This window comes from Acomys russatus, chromosome 14 (assembly GCF_903995435.1).
Source record: "Acomys russatus chromosome 14, mAcoRus1.1, whole genome shotgun sequence".
In the NCBI taxonomy this organism is placed as follows: domain Eukaryota; kingdom Metazoa; phylum Chordata; class Mammalia; order Rodentia; family Muridae; genus Acomys; species Acomys russatus.
Window position 1 is genome coordinate 34,417,967 of NC_067150.1, and position 18,342 is coordinate 34,436,308.

The window sequence follows — 18,342 nt, forward strand, 5'->3', positions numbered from 1 at the left end:
TTTACTAGACTATGTCTTTTTTCATTAGTGGCCCTAGAACCTTTGATCACTTTCTTTTTTGAGCAGGAACCTAGGCTGCCTGGTACTGGGTCCTCCACTCTATTTTGCACACTGCTCTCCCTCGGAGGCTGCCTGGCCCCCGTGGTTCTGAATGCCATCTTAGACCAAGCACTCCCTTCTTCCTGCCTCCATTTGAAACTGCCTCTCAGGGGCCTAATATCTTACGTCCATTTGACTCCCTGGTGTCTCCACTTGGATCTCTTTCAAACACTTCAAATCCAACATTCTACAAATGGAATTCAAATCTCTCTACTTTAACCCCACACTTACTCCTCAGCTCCTTCTTTGCATCTCAATAAACAATATCCACGGCTACCTATGTGGCCATTCTTAAATTCTTCTTCATCTTTCATTCCTTCCTCCTTTGTCCTTCATACGTTCTTATTACCAACACCAGTCAACTTAACACTAACCAGACCTGTTTATTTCTCACCTTGTCATTGTCTCTACCCTAAGCCAAGGTTATCTCTGCCGTGGGTTAATGAATGGTAGTATAGTGGGTAGGGTGTAGGCAAGGTGGCTCAGTAGGTAAAGATGCTTGCTGTGGAACACATGTTAAAGTGGAAGAAGACAAGTGACTCTACTGTGACCCTCCCCATATCATGCATAAATGATAATAAGTAATTTAAAAGTTAAAGTCCATGCATATTATTAACATCATATTTGAGCTTTATTTCATTTGGGTTTTTTGTTTTGTTTTGTTTAGCAGCTTAAGGAACTTTTATTCTGCATTAGTCAATGTTTTCAAATGAGTACACTGGGTCCAAGTGCCAAAGCAAAGCTGCAATCAGAAAGAAATGCACAGACTGATAAAACAGAAGGCTGCGCGCAATGAGAAGCCGTGAACTTTGTCAGGGAGCACCTCACAGGGACCTTGGCATTAAAGAGCTTGGTAAAGAATTAGCAAGGATCCACCAGGCAGACACTTGGGACACAACCTTCTGGGTATGAAAACAGAGATAGGAAGATGTGGCATGTTTACAGAGGTGGAAGTTGGCTGGGACTAGAGCACAGAGTACCCTATATATTCCTGCAGAGAGTGTGGGCCTGGGTTCCATCAGGGAAGAGACCACCCACTCTTCACTCCAAGTGTCCAGTATGGGGATCAAACCAGGCACAGTGCACGGAATATATTTCTCTATAGCAGTGCTCCTCAACCTGTGGGTTGAAGCCCCAAAAGACCATTGGAAAACACAGACATTTGTATCACAATTCATAACAGTAGCAAAATTACAGTTATGAAGCAGCGACGAAAGTAACTTTATAGTTGGGGGTCACTACAACATGAGGAACTGCATTAGGAAGTTGAGAACTACTGCTCTATAGGAAATGACAGTTTACCTGAGGAATAAAAAAATATAAACTGCCCAGATTTTGTCATGTTTGTTTGTTTGTTTGAGACAGGGTTCCTCCATGTAGGCCTGGATGGCCTACAATACACTAGGTAGACTAGGATGGCCTTGAACTCACAGAAATTAAAGGTGTGGCATTAAAAGCATGTACCATGACACCTGGCTTTGGCTAGATGCTTTTTGTTTTTTTTTGTTTGTTTTTGTTTTTGTTTTAAGGAGGTCACAAATAATGATCCGGAATAGACAGACAGAACAGCATGAATACAGCCCTAAATCAGAAAGGCTCTTGGCACACTGAGAAACTCACATTACACCAGTGAGGGCAAAGCTTGGTGCAAAGGAGGAAAACATCAAGAGCTGCAGATGGAAGAGGTCAAAGCCCAACCCAGCCACATGCTAACTATGCAAGTGTGCCAGCTCTCCAGGAAGTCTCCTCTGGCTCTGTCAGCTCCCTGCTCCCCAAGTAAAACTTAATCCCTCCACCTCTGGTTGCCACCATCTTGTGTCTGAGGAGTAGCCAGGAAAACTCTCTCCACTACCCATCAGTCCTCCTCTGGGCACATGGCATGGCTACCAAGGTGGTAGCCAGGGTTTCACCAGCCAGGGTTCTGAGACATGATTTGCATTTCAATTTGACTTCTTTCAGATGGGTTCCCCGCCCCCTCCCAACCCCAAAAAGTGCGGAAAGGATTCCCTCTCGCACCCTCACCAGCTATGTTTTCTTTTTTTCCCTCCCTCTCTCTAGCCCTGTGGAGGGCTGTTTCTTCCTTGACACCCTGCTCCTTGGTGCAGAGAAAAGTCATCCTTAACAGCAGTTTTATTGCCTGGTGATATTAACACAATGAAGGAAATCATTGCTAATTTTTATGAATTATCTCATCATCTGCAACTAATTAACAGCTGCTGAAAGAACAGGCATTCGGTTTCCCCTCTGAGAGCCTTCACCACCCCCCCACCCCCCTCCCCCGGCACTGCTCTGATAGTCCTACCCTCCACCATCAAGGAGGACTCCTGTCCTCTACCCAGCAGCCTCTGCGCTCAAGACTGCCTAGCCCCAGCCTGAGGAGGCAGCCTTGAGCTGACCACCCACACCCAGAGGCAACAGGCTGCCTATGACTGGGATGATTTAGGTTAGCTCCAGCTAACATTATTAAAATCCATTCTAAGCGAGCCGCCACTGCTCTCTGTCCTCATTACCCTCCCTCTCCCAAGCCAGGCCTTGGCCTCTGGGCTTTCTGAATGTGTCTATAAAAACTGAGAGAACAAGCCAGCAGCCACATTGGGGGATCACTCAGACCCATTTGGGCAGTAAATACATAGAGGGGCAAAAGGAAATGAGAGAGGAGAGAACACAGCAGCACAGGAGGTGACAAGAAGGCAGAAGACATGCCTGCTGCAGTCTCAAGACAGGAACATCTCAGACCCACCAGGGATTGGACAGAGCACAGCTAGAAAACACTGAAGCCTGGAGCTGGGGCTGGGCCCTTCATGTTCCCTAGCTCCCCACATCTGGGGCTTTCTTCCTCTTGTACTCCTTCCTGTACCCTAGGTTCTACTAACAGAGGTCCCTCTCTGGTTCATTCCTTCACCTCCACCTCCACCCATTCCCCATCCCCCACCCCCCACCCCCGACTCCCCACTTCCTTTCTGTTACTTATTCTACTGCCCAAGGCTTCTTTTTTCAAGTCCCCTTTCATCTAGCCGAGCCCCAGGAGGCCACTGGCTGGGTCTCAGATGAAGGGGTCAGCTCTGGGGGCAGCAATGAAAGCCCACAGAGGCCTGAGGCCAGGCCACCCCACCATAGGGAGGGCCTGCTCACATGATGCCGGGCCAAGCACACAGGAGCCTCTTCGAAAGGTCAGAGGCTTCACAGCATGCATTTGGACATATCTGAAAGGCCAGGTAGTAAACATGAGGGTTGCGGAGAGGAAAGGGGCCTGGAATGTTCCCGGTGCTCCCTGGGAGGCCTCTTCTCCCTCCTTCAGCTGTATCACACATACAGTGAACAGTTCCCCCCACCCACCCTCCCCACACCCAGAATGATCCAGGCACTCGGCTGATCCACTCCTGACTACGTAACAACCCTTTCCAGCCTTGTGTCTTCCGCCAGGGTCCCCAGTTTCAAAGCTGGTGGGTATGTGGTTGAGTGCCCCAGCATAAGAATGAGTCCCCAGCCGGGTATGGTGGCACACGTCTTTAATCCCAGCACTCAGGAGGCGGATCGCTGTGAGTTCGAGGCCAGCCTGGTCTACAAAGTGAGTCTAGGACAGCCAAGGCTACACAGAGAAACTCTGTCTCGAAAAACCAAAACAACAACGACAAAGAGAATAAGTCCCCAGAATGGTCACTTAGTCAACACTTCATAACCGCTGTCATGATTCAGAGCGTGGTACGCCAAGCATGGTGAACACTGAGAGTGGAGCAAGGCTCACAGGTTCACCCTCGGGATCTCCTCCTTCTCTGGTCCTTCTGGATTTCATCCCTCTTCCGCTCCCCTGTCCCCCATCCCCCACCCCCACCCCCAAGGCAGGCCCTCGAAGCTAGAATTCCTCTTCCCCAGAGTGAGCCACAGCAACAGCATCCCTTGCCCCAAGCATGCCATAAAGCACAGACCCACCCCTCTGCTCCTTCTTCCTTTAACACCCTCATTCCAGCGGGGCCTGAGGAAGGACAGAACTGGGAGAGTAAGGAGGGCAGGGAGGAGGGCAGCCCAGGGCAGTGTCAGACACTGGCCTGGGAGTGCAGCGTGGCATGCTTTTTCTGGGAGGAGATGCCTCGAGGATAGAGACATGAGGCTGTGTTTTAACCTGGCAGTACCTGGTCCACCCCCCCCCACTCCAGTCCTTTTCTGCTCTGTGGGCCTAGAGAGCAAGCTCCAGCTTCCAGGCATCTCTACGTCACCTAAGCCTGCCATCCCTCATGCCATCCCAGGGATCCTCTCGGCCTCAGCTGGCTCTGGATGAGCCATGCCCCACTGCTGACATCTGGGTCTGAGGAAGCTACAAACACTGCAGGAAGAAACAGTGGAAGCCAACTGCAGTTTTCCTTACACTGCATGTCCCAGAACAACAAAATCTCCATTCCATCAAGGCATTTACTCAAAAAGTTAGGCTTAACCAGAGGCAGCAGGCGTGGCCAGGATGGCTGATTACAGCCTCCTACCAGCTGGGTATCCCCGAGTAACTCAAGTTCTCTGACCTCTGCTTCACCCTCTGTAAAATGATGGAAGAAGTGGCAGGGTTAAATCATCTTGGACATAGTTAGCATCATGCCTGACACAAAATAAATATTCCGAGAATGTTGCTATTAATATGCAGCCAGATAGTCCTGGTTCTAAAAGCTAAAACTCTAACCTTAAACCTTTCTTTACCTTTCATGGCATTCTCTCGACCCCAACCCTACTCCCCTGGTCACGGAGGACTGGGGCTTTGTGACACCATCTCCCTGGCTTGGCCTCCAGCACCATCCACCAAGCTATTGCTTGCCCCATTCTCTTGGCGCTTCCTTGGTGGCTTCGTGGAAAAGAAGTACCCAGTGCATTTAGCAGCACTAAATAAACAGCAATAATAATATATGTTCAGCCATTAGCCGCATAAGTAATCAAAGATCACTGCCATATGATTCCTGCTTAAACATCATTTGGAATCTAATAAATAAGCGACTATAAATAAAGCCAGCGTGCATACTTGGCCCCTTGGAGCACAGCAGTCTCAGCTCTTATTTTTAGCCTAAGGTGTCTTCGGCTGCGGCTGCGCTACTCCTGCAGGTCAGTGTTGAGTTAATTCCTCCCCCCAATCTCTCTCTCTCTCTCTCTCTCTCTCTCTCTCTCTCTCTCTCTCTCTCTCTCTCTCTACTTCTCTCTCTCTCTCTCTCTCTCTCTCTCTCTCTCTCTCTCTCTCTCTCTCTCTCTCTCTCTCTCTCTCCCTCTCCCTCCCTCCCTCCCTCCCTCTCTCCCTGCCTCTCCTCCTCCCTCTCTCTTTCCCTTCCCCTCCCTCCCTCTCTCTCAAAGAAAATGTGCAGAGGTGGGATGGAACTGCACTGGAGTTTCTGCCCTAAAGCTTCACATTGGTCTGGGGCAAGCTATGGTCATGCTACCTTCTCCCCAGCTCCTGGTCCACAAGGCATAGCCAATGTCCTCAGAGCCCCACGTAGGAACACATTGGACACACGTTTCATGTAGGGAACAGAACACAAGGCTGTCGCTCAAGACACCTGTTTCAAGTCCCTTATGTTCTACCTCTTTGTGGGTGCTCTTGGTCCCCCACACTGGAGCTTTTATACTCAAATACCAGGTCTTATCAAATCCACCTGTAGAGGCTGTAATCATGGAATGTGTAGAAAGTGATGGGCCCAGTAGGTATTCAGTAAGCGTGACTGCCGCTCCACCTCCCGAATACAGTCTTTCCAAGCCACGCCCACCGCCATTCATTCCACTCTGTGTAGCAATGGTGAAAATATCCGGGAAGGAAAAGAAACTTCCAATGCCAGCATGCCCAGTGTCCCCAGACCACCACAACCTAAGTGTTTAGCTCTCCCTTGTTTTTCATGACCCTTTCTTTAGTCCTGTAGTGTCTGAGAGCCTTCCCTTTAAACAATTAGAATATGACAGGGCACAGTCCATGTTACAAAGTTGCAGGGGACAGGGGACAGGAGACAGGCTAGATCAAGCCCCCTAAAGCCCCCTTCCCATATTCTTAAAGCAGAAGCGGCCTAGTCCCCCTGGAAGGGTGACAGGCAGAATAAGTCTGCCAGACTCTGGGGGATATTATTTTCTCCAGGCCCTGTGGCAGGAAATAAACACATCACTCCATGCCAAGCCTGGCAAAGCCCACGTGACAGCCTCAGATAACACTCAGCTTGTAGACGACTCCGCCGGTGCCCTGACATGTGAGAAGCACTGGGATTATTAAATCACAGTGATAGAGCACTTCCTGTTACACAGAACCTTCCTGGCTGTCTCTGGAGTGCTGGCATGGGCTCACTTTCTGTGATATGACGAACTTATGTGGTGACTTGTCATGGGGGAAAGAGTTTGGCTCTGGCGGGCTGGGACACCTGGTTCTCAAGTAAAATGAACAAGGAATGGCACCCGGAGTCCACAGATTCAGGCTAACATTTAGGCTGGCAACAGTTTCCAATAATCGCCTGTGCCAGACCTTGCCCATAAGAAGGGTTCTCTGTGACCCAGCCACCTTGGAGGCTAACCATAATAACTGTGGATCAGCAGGACAGTGGACTTGAAGACGCCCGTGCCCTGGCTTCCTAAGACTGCGTCACTTTCCATAGAAAACGGGACCTCAGATTCCACCGAGGTTGAATTTGATGACTGAGTCTCAGATGGAGAGATGACTTGGGATCATAACCCTGGCTCAATATAATCTCAGAACTCCTTAACCCTGGAGGGCATTTCCCAGCGGCAGTTGTGGGACTGAAGGTGAAAATGACTCGACTCACCATTGCTGCCTTGGAATGTGGAGGGAGAACACCATGAGCCAGGCATTCAACATGCTACAAGCTGGAAAGGGCTCTTAGCTGACAGCCAGGGAGAAAATGGGGCATCCTGGTCCTCTAACCACAAGGAAGTGAGAATTCCACCAGCGACCCAAAATGAACAGGAAGCAGATGCTTCGCAAGAGCCCCCAGGAAGGAACATCTTATCTTCAGCTCAGTACGACTTCTGAACTACAGACTGAGATAATAAATTTGTCTTGTTTAAGCTGCTAAATTCGCGGTAATTTGTTATGGCAGCAATAGAAAAACTATAGTAACAGCAATAATGCAGGCACTACTGATAACGGCTATTATTTATTGACGTCCTACAGACTGTCAAGCATCCTGCTTGCTGTTTTCCATACGTTATCTCTCACGTAAACCACCATATTCATGCAAGGTGAGTTTATTATCCACTTTTTATAGCAGTCAACGGAGGCCAAATAATTCAATTTGCACAAGGTCACATGCAAAACTATAATTTAATTCCAAGTCCCTGTGTCAGTCAAGGCCACGCCATTTCACTAACCCATAGGAGCCGTGCAGCTGCTTGCCAGAATCATTGAGTTAAATACCATTCCTTCAAAGAAACACAAGAGCCAGAACTAATATTTACTAAATATTACAATATGCCATATGCTGCTCGTGGTACGTTATAATGCTCCTCTGAGCTAATACCAATTAATTAATTAGTGATAAGCACTATTATTCCCAGCTCTTAAGGATGGGAAATTGAGTGTGAGAAAGGTTGAGTCGTTTCCCTCAATGACATATGAATGAGATTCGGGAATGTAAAGTCGAAAATCCGAGGCCAGGACTGTTTCATGATGTCCGGGGCATGAAGCCTAAATGTGAAGCCAGGCTGCCCTGTAAGACCATCCATGCGGCTTCGTGCTAAGAAGAATGGCAGTTCAGAAGCCATCAGGAAGTAGGCACTAAGTCTCCAGGAGCAGGTGGGCCCTGCCTCCTCTGCCTGGGCCTCTCACAGGTGCCTCCTCACTTTCTGAAAGGTCACGCAGGTAGCAGAGATCAACAAGAGAGAGATTGACTAAATAAAAGGAACTCTCTGAAGGTGGCGACATTGAGATCATTCCAATACCTTTCTTCATCTCCACCAATGGTCCTGATTGCCACTTAACCTTTGGGACTCTTGAGTTTCCAGATCAGCCCCAATTAGCGTTCACTTGCCCTTGCCAAAAGCATGGGACCTTTTCACACGCAGCTGCCCCAAGAAGTGAAGAAGTACAGAATTCCTTATATCTCTGGGTTTACCTCTTCTCTGTTGATCTGAGATTTTGGGGGTGGTGCCTCAGAGATCTGGGCACACCCACCATGAGCCTCCTACTACACAAGCTGATGACTGGTGTCTCCTGGGAACAGGCCCTAGAGGCAGCTTCTTACAGACGCCCCCGAGGCTGCATGCGTCCCTTTTCTGTCATCTCTGGGAAAAATCCCTGTTATTTCATCTCTGAGCTGAAAGCTCAAAGTCTCATGTTGTTAGATCCCTGTCCCTGAGGGAAATTTATGAGCCTGGCTAGAAAGTGGCACTCCCTCCCTTTTCTGTGTCACTGTGCGCTCAGAAGACCATGTCCTAAACATGGAAATTCCTAGCTTGGAGGAAGCCACAGACTTACTATACAGAACACCCAACTCCTGCAACATCTGGCCCCTTAACACAGGTGTCTTGAGACATGGGAGCAACCTGTTGTCAAAGAGCAACTCCTGCCTGTGTACCACTAGCAAAGCCAGCTAGCTAGGAAGCCACAGTTGAGGTTCGTGGCTCAGGTAGACCTCGGGCTTAGCTTTCTTCTGCCTGCATGTACACCTGCAGGCCAGAAGAGGGCACCAGATCACATTATAGATGGCTGTGAGCCACCATGTGGTAGCTGGGAATTGAACTCAGGACATTTAGGAAGAGCCAGTGCTCTTAACCTCTGAGCCATCTCTCCAGCCCCCCACCCCCTGCCCAGGCTTGGCTTTCTTAATCCAAAGACTATACCGCTAGAACTGAGTGGAATGAGCCAAACGCAGGAAAAGCCCAGCCCTGCCAAGCGAGAGCACATGCCACTGGTAGATTAGGGTCAGATGAGACGAGTACCTCTGGTTTAGGGACTCACATTCTAACCTCGAAGAAGGGAACAAGAAAAGAATACTTTCTGGGCAGAGGATGACCAGGATGATGAGTTGAGTCCAACCAATGATGTGAAAGGCACTAGTGATGAACTTGAGAAGAGAAAGATACTGGGGACAATGACATCACTTCAGCTCTCCTAGGTGCCATCACCAGGAAGAAGACCAAGCCTGCCCTGCATGGCTCCAAGGACTGTCTAGAACTCAAATAGTAGATACAGAGAGGCAGAGGAAGAAAAATCAATGGTCATCACTATTCAGAGGCATAGTGGGTTGGACTGGAGTCCATGCCACCACTTAGATTTTGTGAACGTAAGCATAGGCAGGCAGCCATGACTGGTGTGGGCTCCTGGCCAACAGCAGGCAGGCACCTGGCCAACAGCAGCAGTGTCAGCAAAAGGCTGGAAGCCTGTCACATAGTCCCAGCTGGGGCACCATGTCTGGGTTCAGGCCTCTAGGTTCTTTGAAGGAAGAGATAAGTAAGGCACGGCCACAGTCCTGAGGAGCCTGGCACAGTCACAATACCAAGGTAAGCTCTGGATCTCAGACACAAGAGGAGACATGGGCACTCCAGGGACCATCCAGGTGGGACTGGGTTGTATTTTAATCTGAAGGACAAGGTAAGATTCTCGGCCAATGCTCACAGTGATGTTATGTCACTCACTTGCTAGCTCGGGCTTCCTCAGAGTAGGATCAAGAGTGGCCCCAAGCCCTGGGTTTAAATAGATGACAGAGGAGAGCTTATTCAGTGCTTCTGCCACATGAGCGGGGCCTCTAGTCTGTGCCTTCCAATGGCTCCCAACACTGACGTTCCCTTGGAGCCTCCTATTTAGTAGCTCCTACTATGTGTATCATATATTTACTATCTCGAGTGTTGGAAAAGATTCAGAGAATAAAACAAAGAAATTATCTTCCTAGAAGGATTCAGGCAAAAAAAAGAGGGAGGGACCAGATGTGAGAAGGATTCTAGAAGAAGTAAGGAAAAAAGAATAGAAAATATTGGGGGCAGAGGAGGAAATAGAACATCCTCGGGATATGACTGTCCTGCATGAATGAACTATGCTGCTATCCCAGATGCTCTGGGCAGAGAGAAGAGCATGCACAAAGATCGTAAAGTGGAAACATGGTTGGTATGTTTGGGGAAAGGAAAGGTGCTTGTGGGGCTGGGCTGGTTACTTAAGCAACAGGCAGGCTGTTAGGACTGAAAATCTAAATAAATAGAATGGCAAGCCCTGGAGATCATCAATAGGCCTTAGTCATTTGCTCTGATGAGTAGACAGTGGAGGGAGCGAGCAGAGACCTGATATGACCCAACTTCTATTTTAAAAGAGTTGCTCTTGCTGCCATTTTTTTTTTCTTTAGATCAACAGGTGACATAGAAGTGAGTCAGGAAACAAGAGAAACATTTCTGCAGCAGTGTAGGAAAGAGACAGTGTGGGTAAGAACAGAGAAGGAACACCTGGGCTGGCAGGAAGTTGTTGAGTTATCATGGCTGAACTTGGAAAGTTGAACCAAGAAGACTTGATGACAAGAGGTGGGGTCAGAGGTCGAACGGATGAAGGATGGCTCCAACATTTGGAGTCCAAGTTCAAATAGATATGACAGGGTAAGTGGGCACGATCTGTGCGCATTTTTTATGTGTGGTATATATACATGAGTGCTCAAGTGCATGCATCCACACATACTTGTGGAGGCCAGAGAAGGGCATTGGGTGTCTTCCTTTATTGGCGTTCTACCTTATGCCTGAGATAGAGTCCCTCACTGAGCCAGAAACTCAGCTTTTTGGCTAAGCAATCTCCCAGGATCTACCTATTCTACAATGCTGGGGTTATGGGTACCTGTACCTAAGCCAGGCTTTTATGTGGATGTTGAGGATTTGAACTCAACAAGCTCCCATGCTCACACAGTAACCACTCATCCCCCAGTGAGCCATCTTGCCATTCCTAGCACTACCATTCATGAGTGGAGAAGCACTAGGAAGAGCAGGCCAGGACATGACCATCAAGATTTCAACTGTAGACATGCCATATTTGAGTATTATGTGACAAGTAGAGAGCTGCGTGGGTGAGTGACAGAATGGGCTCAAAACTGAAGATGAGTCTAGAAGACCATCTACACAAAAGTGCATATGATCATCATGGAAGTGAGGTGGACACAGAAGACACCCAAGGTCAAAGGTCATTCAGAGATGGGGGGGGGATGAAGAAGGGGACCAATGAGATGGCTCAGTGGGTAAGTGTGCTTGCCACCAAGCCTAACAATCGAGTTCAATTATGAGTACTAAAGGAAAACAAAGGAGAGGAAGTAGAAAGGGCATGAATAATCAGCTCTTTCAAAATGATTCTGTAGGGAGAAACAGAAAACTAAAGGGGCGTGGAAAGTTAAAGAGGGGCAGGAGTCAAAGGTAGATTTGCCATCTGCTGTAAAGGACACCCAAGGGTACAAAAGACAGACTATCCCCACAGGATGCTCCTAGACTCCTGGTGTGGGTGGAATTCAAATATGATTTTTGAAAACGTTTGTATATAGCAGGTGGGAGAGTACCAAGGAAGACAGTGCAGTGCTGTGTGAGCCGGTGAACGCATGCACAGGGCACCCTGAGAATTCCAGGAGCGAGAGCACCCCAAAGCAGGTGAGCTCTCACCTCTCTCAACAGAGCCAATGGAAAGAGGAACAAGACAGGCTAGAGAAATGGGGACACGAGCTCCAGGCAGGGAAAGGCTACGAGACAGAGCCCAGCTGACCCAGTGCTGTTATTAATATCCTTGCAAGCCCCTGACACTGTGCTAAGAGCTTACTCAGTAAAAACTTACCAGATTCTCATACACACATGAAACTGGGTCTAGGAGCCCATGTTGTGGAGGAAGAAACTGAGGCAGTAGAACTTATATTCTTGTCCAAGATCAGACAATCGTGAAAGCACGGCTCAGAGTCACAGCTAGGCAGCCAGGTTCCACACCCTCCACGTGCTGAGCTAACCTCTACACCATATCAGATACTTCTAGAAGCCTCAGAATTATCCAGAACCCACCTGGCCCCATCTTCCCCTTGTCCTCCAGGCACCAAGCACAGTGGAACAACCACATGAGGCACTTGGGTAGGTCCAGATGGAAGGGGCACACATGAAAGGCCCTTGTGGTGACTGCCCCTGAGGACTGACCAACCCCGATGTGATTTCGCCACCTGAAACACGGGATGAAAGGAACACAGCAGTTTGGGTCCAATGCCTGACACCCTGGGGTAGAGGCTCAGAGCAGAGCATCTCTAAGACTCTAAGAGCATCTAAAGACTCATACCAGCAGACATTCCTGAGCACGGCTGCACACTGGACTCATGCATGGCACTTCCCGAGGCCAGCGCAGGTATGCTATCTGCAGACGAAAGGACTGTACATGCCAGAGCATGAAAAATTAAACCTGGACTAGCCTGGGTTCTTTCCACAGTTCCTTTTATCACTATAGGCTAACTGGGCGCTATGAGCTCAGTCCTCTAGGAGCTGACCAGCCACCAAGCAGGAGGAAACACACCTACAAGAGGGGCTGTTGGGTAGCCTGTTAGCTTGTCTGCAGCATCCACATGCCCTGTACTCCCCAGCAGCTCCCATAAGCCCTGCAGGGAAAGTGTTCCAGCGTATCCAGACTAATGAGAGCTAAATGTGAGCACGGTCTTGCCTGCAGCTGAGCCGCGAGGCTGTGAGTGGGATGCTAAGGTTCTGCCGGTGTACACGAGTGCGTCCCACCCACTCAGACTCACACACGAGCACTCGGCTGCTGCAATCTAGCAGCCGCTTCTCCCACCCACCACACATCCACAGACACAAGGGGAAAGGACACCCCCAGACAGGCTGGACTATATCACAAAACAGAAAGATCCGCCCACTGTCGTGTCTTACCTGACTTCCCCAAGCAACTGGAGCCAAATAGGGTCATGGCTTTAATTAGGCAGGTGACTGTCTCAATTTAAGCTCTTGTTAATAGTTATTAGTGGAACCACAATGAAACACAAGTGTCTTCCCATGTGAGAATGAGACCAAAGGCTAACTAAACTGTCACACCCCATAGGTCCTAGGGGTAACAGGTCCAATCCTCAATTTGGTGTTGAAATCCCTGTCAAATGTGTCCATGGTCACCTGGTGTCCAAATGCACATTCTGTCTGCCAGATAAATCTTTTTTTTTTTTTAAATGTGGAAAGAAAATCTCTCTTTATACTTTCCACAACCTCACCCCCTTTCCCTCAAAAACAATGCGCAAATGACTCACTCCACATCCCGGGGCTCTGTAAGCCATTCCATGAAGCTGAAGACAGGGTTTTGAAATTCTGACAAAATTTGTTCAGTACCTTACGCTCCCTGCTCAACCCAGTGGTGACTATCAAGTCTACTGACCACCTCTTCAGGCAAGGCTGAACGAACCCTGATACATCCAACCGGTGAGTGGGTATTATCACAGAGGGACAAAAAGAACAACAGCCCCAGGGAAGCCAGGCCATTCCACCACAAATAAAGCTAGGCAGCCACACAGCAAAATGATATGGAAAGCAACTCCATCATCTCTGAGTCACAGTTACAGAATCAGGGCCCCGTTGTCTCACCCCTGATGTGCTTGCACTGTGACCTTTGACAACCCCCAACCCTGAAGACTCATCACAATATGCTGGAAAAAAACAGAGAAGCCCGACTTCATAATGGTCACTGCCATGATTTGTCTACTCCTTTGTGAGGTCCAGACATCAGCAGTCTGGTCTCTGGAAGCTTCTGGATCTTGGCCAAAGGGAATGTGCTGCCAACAGGCTATCCTGGACCGTGACACCCTCAGATTCCACTCAGTTCATATTCTCTGACTTTAACCACTTACCTCCATAGAATCCTGGGTAAGCCACAAGTCCTGAGAGCCTTTGGCTCTTCCTTACATCATGTGCTCCCAACTTTCTGTCTCATAGAAATCCAGTAAACACATCAGAACGCAATTCACTGCAAACCATGGCACGAATGTTATCAAGAGTTTGGGAGTTGCACCATCTTTGTCAGTGCCTTCCCTCAGATGAGCATTCCAGGGTAGCTGGCCTACATAGCTATCTAAATCCTGCCAGCCTCCCGTATCCACCCCAAAATGTGTATGTTCAGAAACAAATACACATGCACACTTTGGGGTCAAAATACTCATTTTTCTTATTAGTTACTTGTCTTGCGACTGTGACCAAATCAATGACAGCAAGCAACTTAAGGAACAAAAAGGTTTACCGTGGCTCACAGGTAAAGAGGATGCAGCTCACTGTGGCAGCAAGAATGTGAAGCAGTGGGTCACACCACATCCACACTCAGGAAAGGAGTGGACAGGAAGTGGGGCTGAGGCATGAAGCTTCTAGGCCCTCGCTCAATGGCCCCCCTCCATTCTCCAATGGGGCTCTACCTGGTGAAGGTTTCATGACCTTCTAAAACAACACCTGGCAACCAAATGTTGAAACACACTCTGGGGACAGTTCACATTCAAACTACAACACTTTGTTGGTTACATGACTTGTGGGCTACCAATAAAATGGGATACCGCGCTTGAGTGTCGACTCATCCTGGTACGTCGAGCATAGGGAAACTGAAAAGGTGGCTCAAAATTCAAATTTTTCCATAGATATTTTATTTGACAGGTTGTGAGAAAGCCTCATACTACAGTCCAGGCTAGACCCTGAGAGTGAAAGCACAAGTAAGATAGATACAGACTCCCCTAAGATGCTCACCAAAGAAGAGATCATGTCAAGAAACTTTCTTGTATTCCCTGTCTAGGTGATACATGAAGGAGACGGTCATCAATTTCTATTTGTCACTAGTGTGAAAGACTGGTTGATTGCCTATCTAGTTGATCCAATTTGGAATAAAAGTGAAAAGTTGCACACGGTTCAAAATTTCATAAATCAAATCATGTGGTAGTATTACAAGGGGAGCCCACTACTTAAAAGGTCCCATGCTAAATCCTCTACAAGGCTAAGAAATCCAAGGTAGACCTGAGTCTCAGTGCGTCCAGTGGATTTAATACACAGCTGGTGAGATCAGTAACCAATGGCTTTATTCTTCCCACTTGTCTCCCTCAATTCTCCTATTAGCCTCATCTTTATAACGTTTGAATGCTCTAGGTTGGGCATTCTCTGCAAAGGATTGGAGCCCATTGGAGGAAATCAACTAAGTAAAAAATTGTAGCTGTGAAGTGCTTGGGGGGTCCTAGTGAGGCTCAGTGTCAAATAAATCTGAGCTCTTGCTGCTTCGCAGAGTAGGGAAGCCTTAAACAAGAAAGAGACTCAATTGCTGCCTTAACCTGCAATGTGTCCAGTGCCGCCACGTATGCTGAGCCAGAGTCCCTTCAGCACCAGAACCAAACTTCTGAAGTACCCTGCTAGTTTCCTCCTCTGTCAGCTAGCATTTGGTAATTCACTAAGGGTAAAATTGGCAGTGCAAAGCAAGAGACCATACAAGCCATAATTATCCCTCTTTCACTATTCTAAAACCAGAAATGAGACCATACATTGGCTGAGACTGCCACGATTACGGGAGATGCTGTTGTCTATGGGGCTTGCGAAAGAGGTATTACAGCCAAAAGCGACGGAGGAGGAGGAGGAGGAGGAGGAGAAAAAGAATAAGAATCAAAAGAAGGAGAAAGAGGTGGGGGAAGAGGCAGCAGGAGTGGAAGAGAGGCTTTCGAAGCAATGAGGACGAGAAGAAGAGTGTCCCCTCAGAGTAAGGGCATAGGTAGAGAGAGCACAGGTAACTCTCCCTCACACTTGGACGGTAGTGGGTAGCGCAGTGTGCTTACAGTGCAGTGCAGAAAGATTGGCCAAGGCAAACAAGCAGCCATCGATTGGTTAACAAGAACTTAGTAAATACCCAGTGCAGCAGGGACAAGGACATTGGCTAACATAGAGGACATCAGGGAAAAGGAAGAGAAAATGTCACATTGAACTGGAGCTGACTATGCTGCCTGGTGGCTAAAGGTCGCCAAAAGAGGAGACAAAATAAGGCTCACAGGCCAACCACACAGAACCATGTGACCTTGGCTACATCCCTCCCTCTGCAAAAACAAGCAGGTTAGATAATGGGTCCTCATCATCTGTTAGAGAGAGGTCCAGCAGCCATGGTCTCTTTATATCAGGGGGAGCTGCAGGCCTCGGGGAGGCTTGAGAGCATTTATTTACTTGTGGCTCCCCAGTTGTTGCTCAGAGGGCCCAGAGGAGTGGAAGCAAAATCAAAAACATTTCCAGGAGATAGATGACTGAAGGGGTCTGACACACGTGTGAGAGTCAGGGAAATTTATGCGGATAGGCTTACAGCCATAAATAAAATCCCCTTCTCTTACCCAAAACTTCATTCGGGGCTAAACGGCAGACACCGTAATAGACAATTTGGCTGTATCTCCCGCCCCATGCCTCACTTGAATGAAAAACAGCCGTCACAAGGCAGGGTAATGGGTTTGGCTGCATCTTTACAAATATCCATATTGTCACCAGCGACAAGTGGGGCCGAGGATGGAGCAGACTGGACAATTTATCTCTAAGATTCCCTGTCCCTATGTACAGTCCTGCTCTGACAGCCATCTATTCTGAAGATGCAGGGGACAGGGAGGGCTCTGGGGAAAGACCCAGAGAAGCTTCTATGTGACAGCAGTGACCACTGAGAAGGTAAGGGGAAACTGGTCCCTCCCCTTCCTGTGATCTGTCAAAGACCTGGGAACCTCAGGACTCCCCAAGTCCATCCACACACCAGGCTGCCTGGCATGAAGCACAGCTACTTGTATTTTCCTGACCTACTTCTCTTCCCAGGCCTGCCCTACTCCATCTGCCTCCCCTCTGGGGTCCCTGTAATTAGCACCTCACCATCTGAAACCATCAGGGACCTTTATAAGGCTTCTAACTCCAAGATAACCAGAGACAAAAAAACAGGTCCTGGGATATTCTCGTTCTCTCTCTCTCTCTCTCTCTCTCTCTCTCTCTCTCTCTCTCTCTCTCTCTCTCTCTCTCTCTCTGTGTGTGTGTGTGTGTGTGTGTGTGTATCTGTGTCTCTCTCTCTCTCTTTCTGTCTGTCTGTCTCTGTCTCTCTCTGTGTCTCTGTGTCTGTCTGTCTGTCTGTCTGTCTGTCTCTCTCTCTCTGTCTCTCTCTCAGCTTAGCTGTATTTCCTGGCTTCTCTAGGAGATCAAATCCAGTTTGACCTTAATGGACAGTATGATATGTGGCTAGACATCAGCTAAAAGGGGACTGGCTCAGATCAAAACTGGGGATTCAACAGTGAGACAAGCATTGTTTGTTTAGTGGGGGGAGCCAATGGGGACCCCTCAAAACACTCTTGCTAGCCTGGCAACCAAGAGAGATCTGTGGGCTCCAGTGTCTGCTTCCTTCTCCAGAGAGCCAACGCACAGAGAGGTAAGTGGGGGTGGGGGCTGCCAGTAAATCTGGCTCAATTCTTTTCTGCTTCTCATTAGTGACGAATGGAAATTGATGGGTTACCGCTTCACCTGCTCCTTTAGTGGTGGTGGTGACAGGAGACCTCAACACAAATGCTAGATAATGGTGGACACCTTATAAATTAGGCATTTTAAGGATATGATCGGTTTTGCATCATCACCAAGCAGAATTAAGTTAGGTTTTGTAGTTTCTGTAGAAATGACTGAGGAAGAGGGAGGGAAGGCCTTGTCTTTAATGCCTTTTTTAAAGCAAGCAGAACAAGAGTTGAGTGCAGACTTGAATCAGCAGCCACTGCGTTCCCATGGAGAAATATGCCCACCAGGTAAAACAGAGCACCTTGAGACTTTCAGGCTCAGCCTCTGACCACAGGTGATGCCTGACCTGTTTTTGGTCTGAGCTTTCAGCCTGCCTGTACCTGTGCTGCACCCTCCTGACCACCAGCAGAGTGCCAGGTGTTTTCTGGTGCTCTTAAGGCCAGTCCTTGTTGTGATGGGAAGGGTACTCCCACCCAGCATCAAGCCATCTCTACTCTACATCAGCACCCAGACTTTCAGTTTCACGTTGCAGATCCAGGTCCTGCTGGGAATAGTGACAGGCCCCTCTAATCCTGCCATTCAGGAGGCACAGCCAGGTAGATCTCTGTGAACTCAAGGCTAGCCTGGTCTACATAATGAGCTCCAGGCCAGACAGAGATATACAGTGGACTTTGTCTCACAAGAGAGGAGAAGATGGAGTCGCAAGCACAGCCACTCTGCTCCATCCACCTCCAGTCTAGGAAGAAGTCAAGGTTGTCTACATAACCTGCCCACAAGAACAACCAACTACCTTAAGAATGAAGGCCTTGCGCTCAGGAGGCTCTTCTTCAGAAC

The 18,342-nt window shown here is 48.5% G+C and overlaps 1 protein-coding gene across 5 annotated transcripts in view; it reads right to left on the bottom strand.

Annotated features, from left to right (window-relative positions):
- Positions 1-18,342, bottom strand: part of Grik4 (glutamate ionotropic receptor kainate type subunit 4) — a 428,100-nt gene that overhangs the window by 278,480 nt on the left and 131,278 nt on the right. The window contains exon 1 of one of the 5 annotated variants that reach the window (XM_051156247.1): positions 12,925-13,077. The exons of 3 other annotated variants lie outside the window; for them this stretch is intronic. In XM_051156247.1, the coding sequence (XP_051012204.1) occupies positions 12,925-12,961 (37 nt within the window). In that variant the 5' untranslated portion in view covers positions 12,962-13,077. Of the gene's footprint in view, positions 1-12,328; positions 12,363-12,924; positions 13,078-18,342 lie in introns of those variants that run through there. One more of the 5 variants, XM_051156248.1, reaches the window with a different exon arrangement.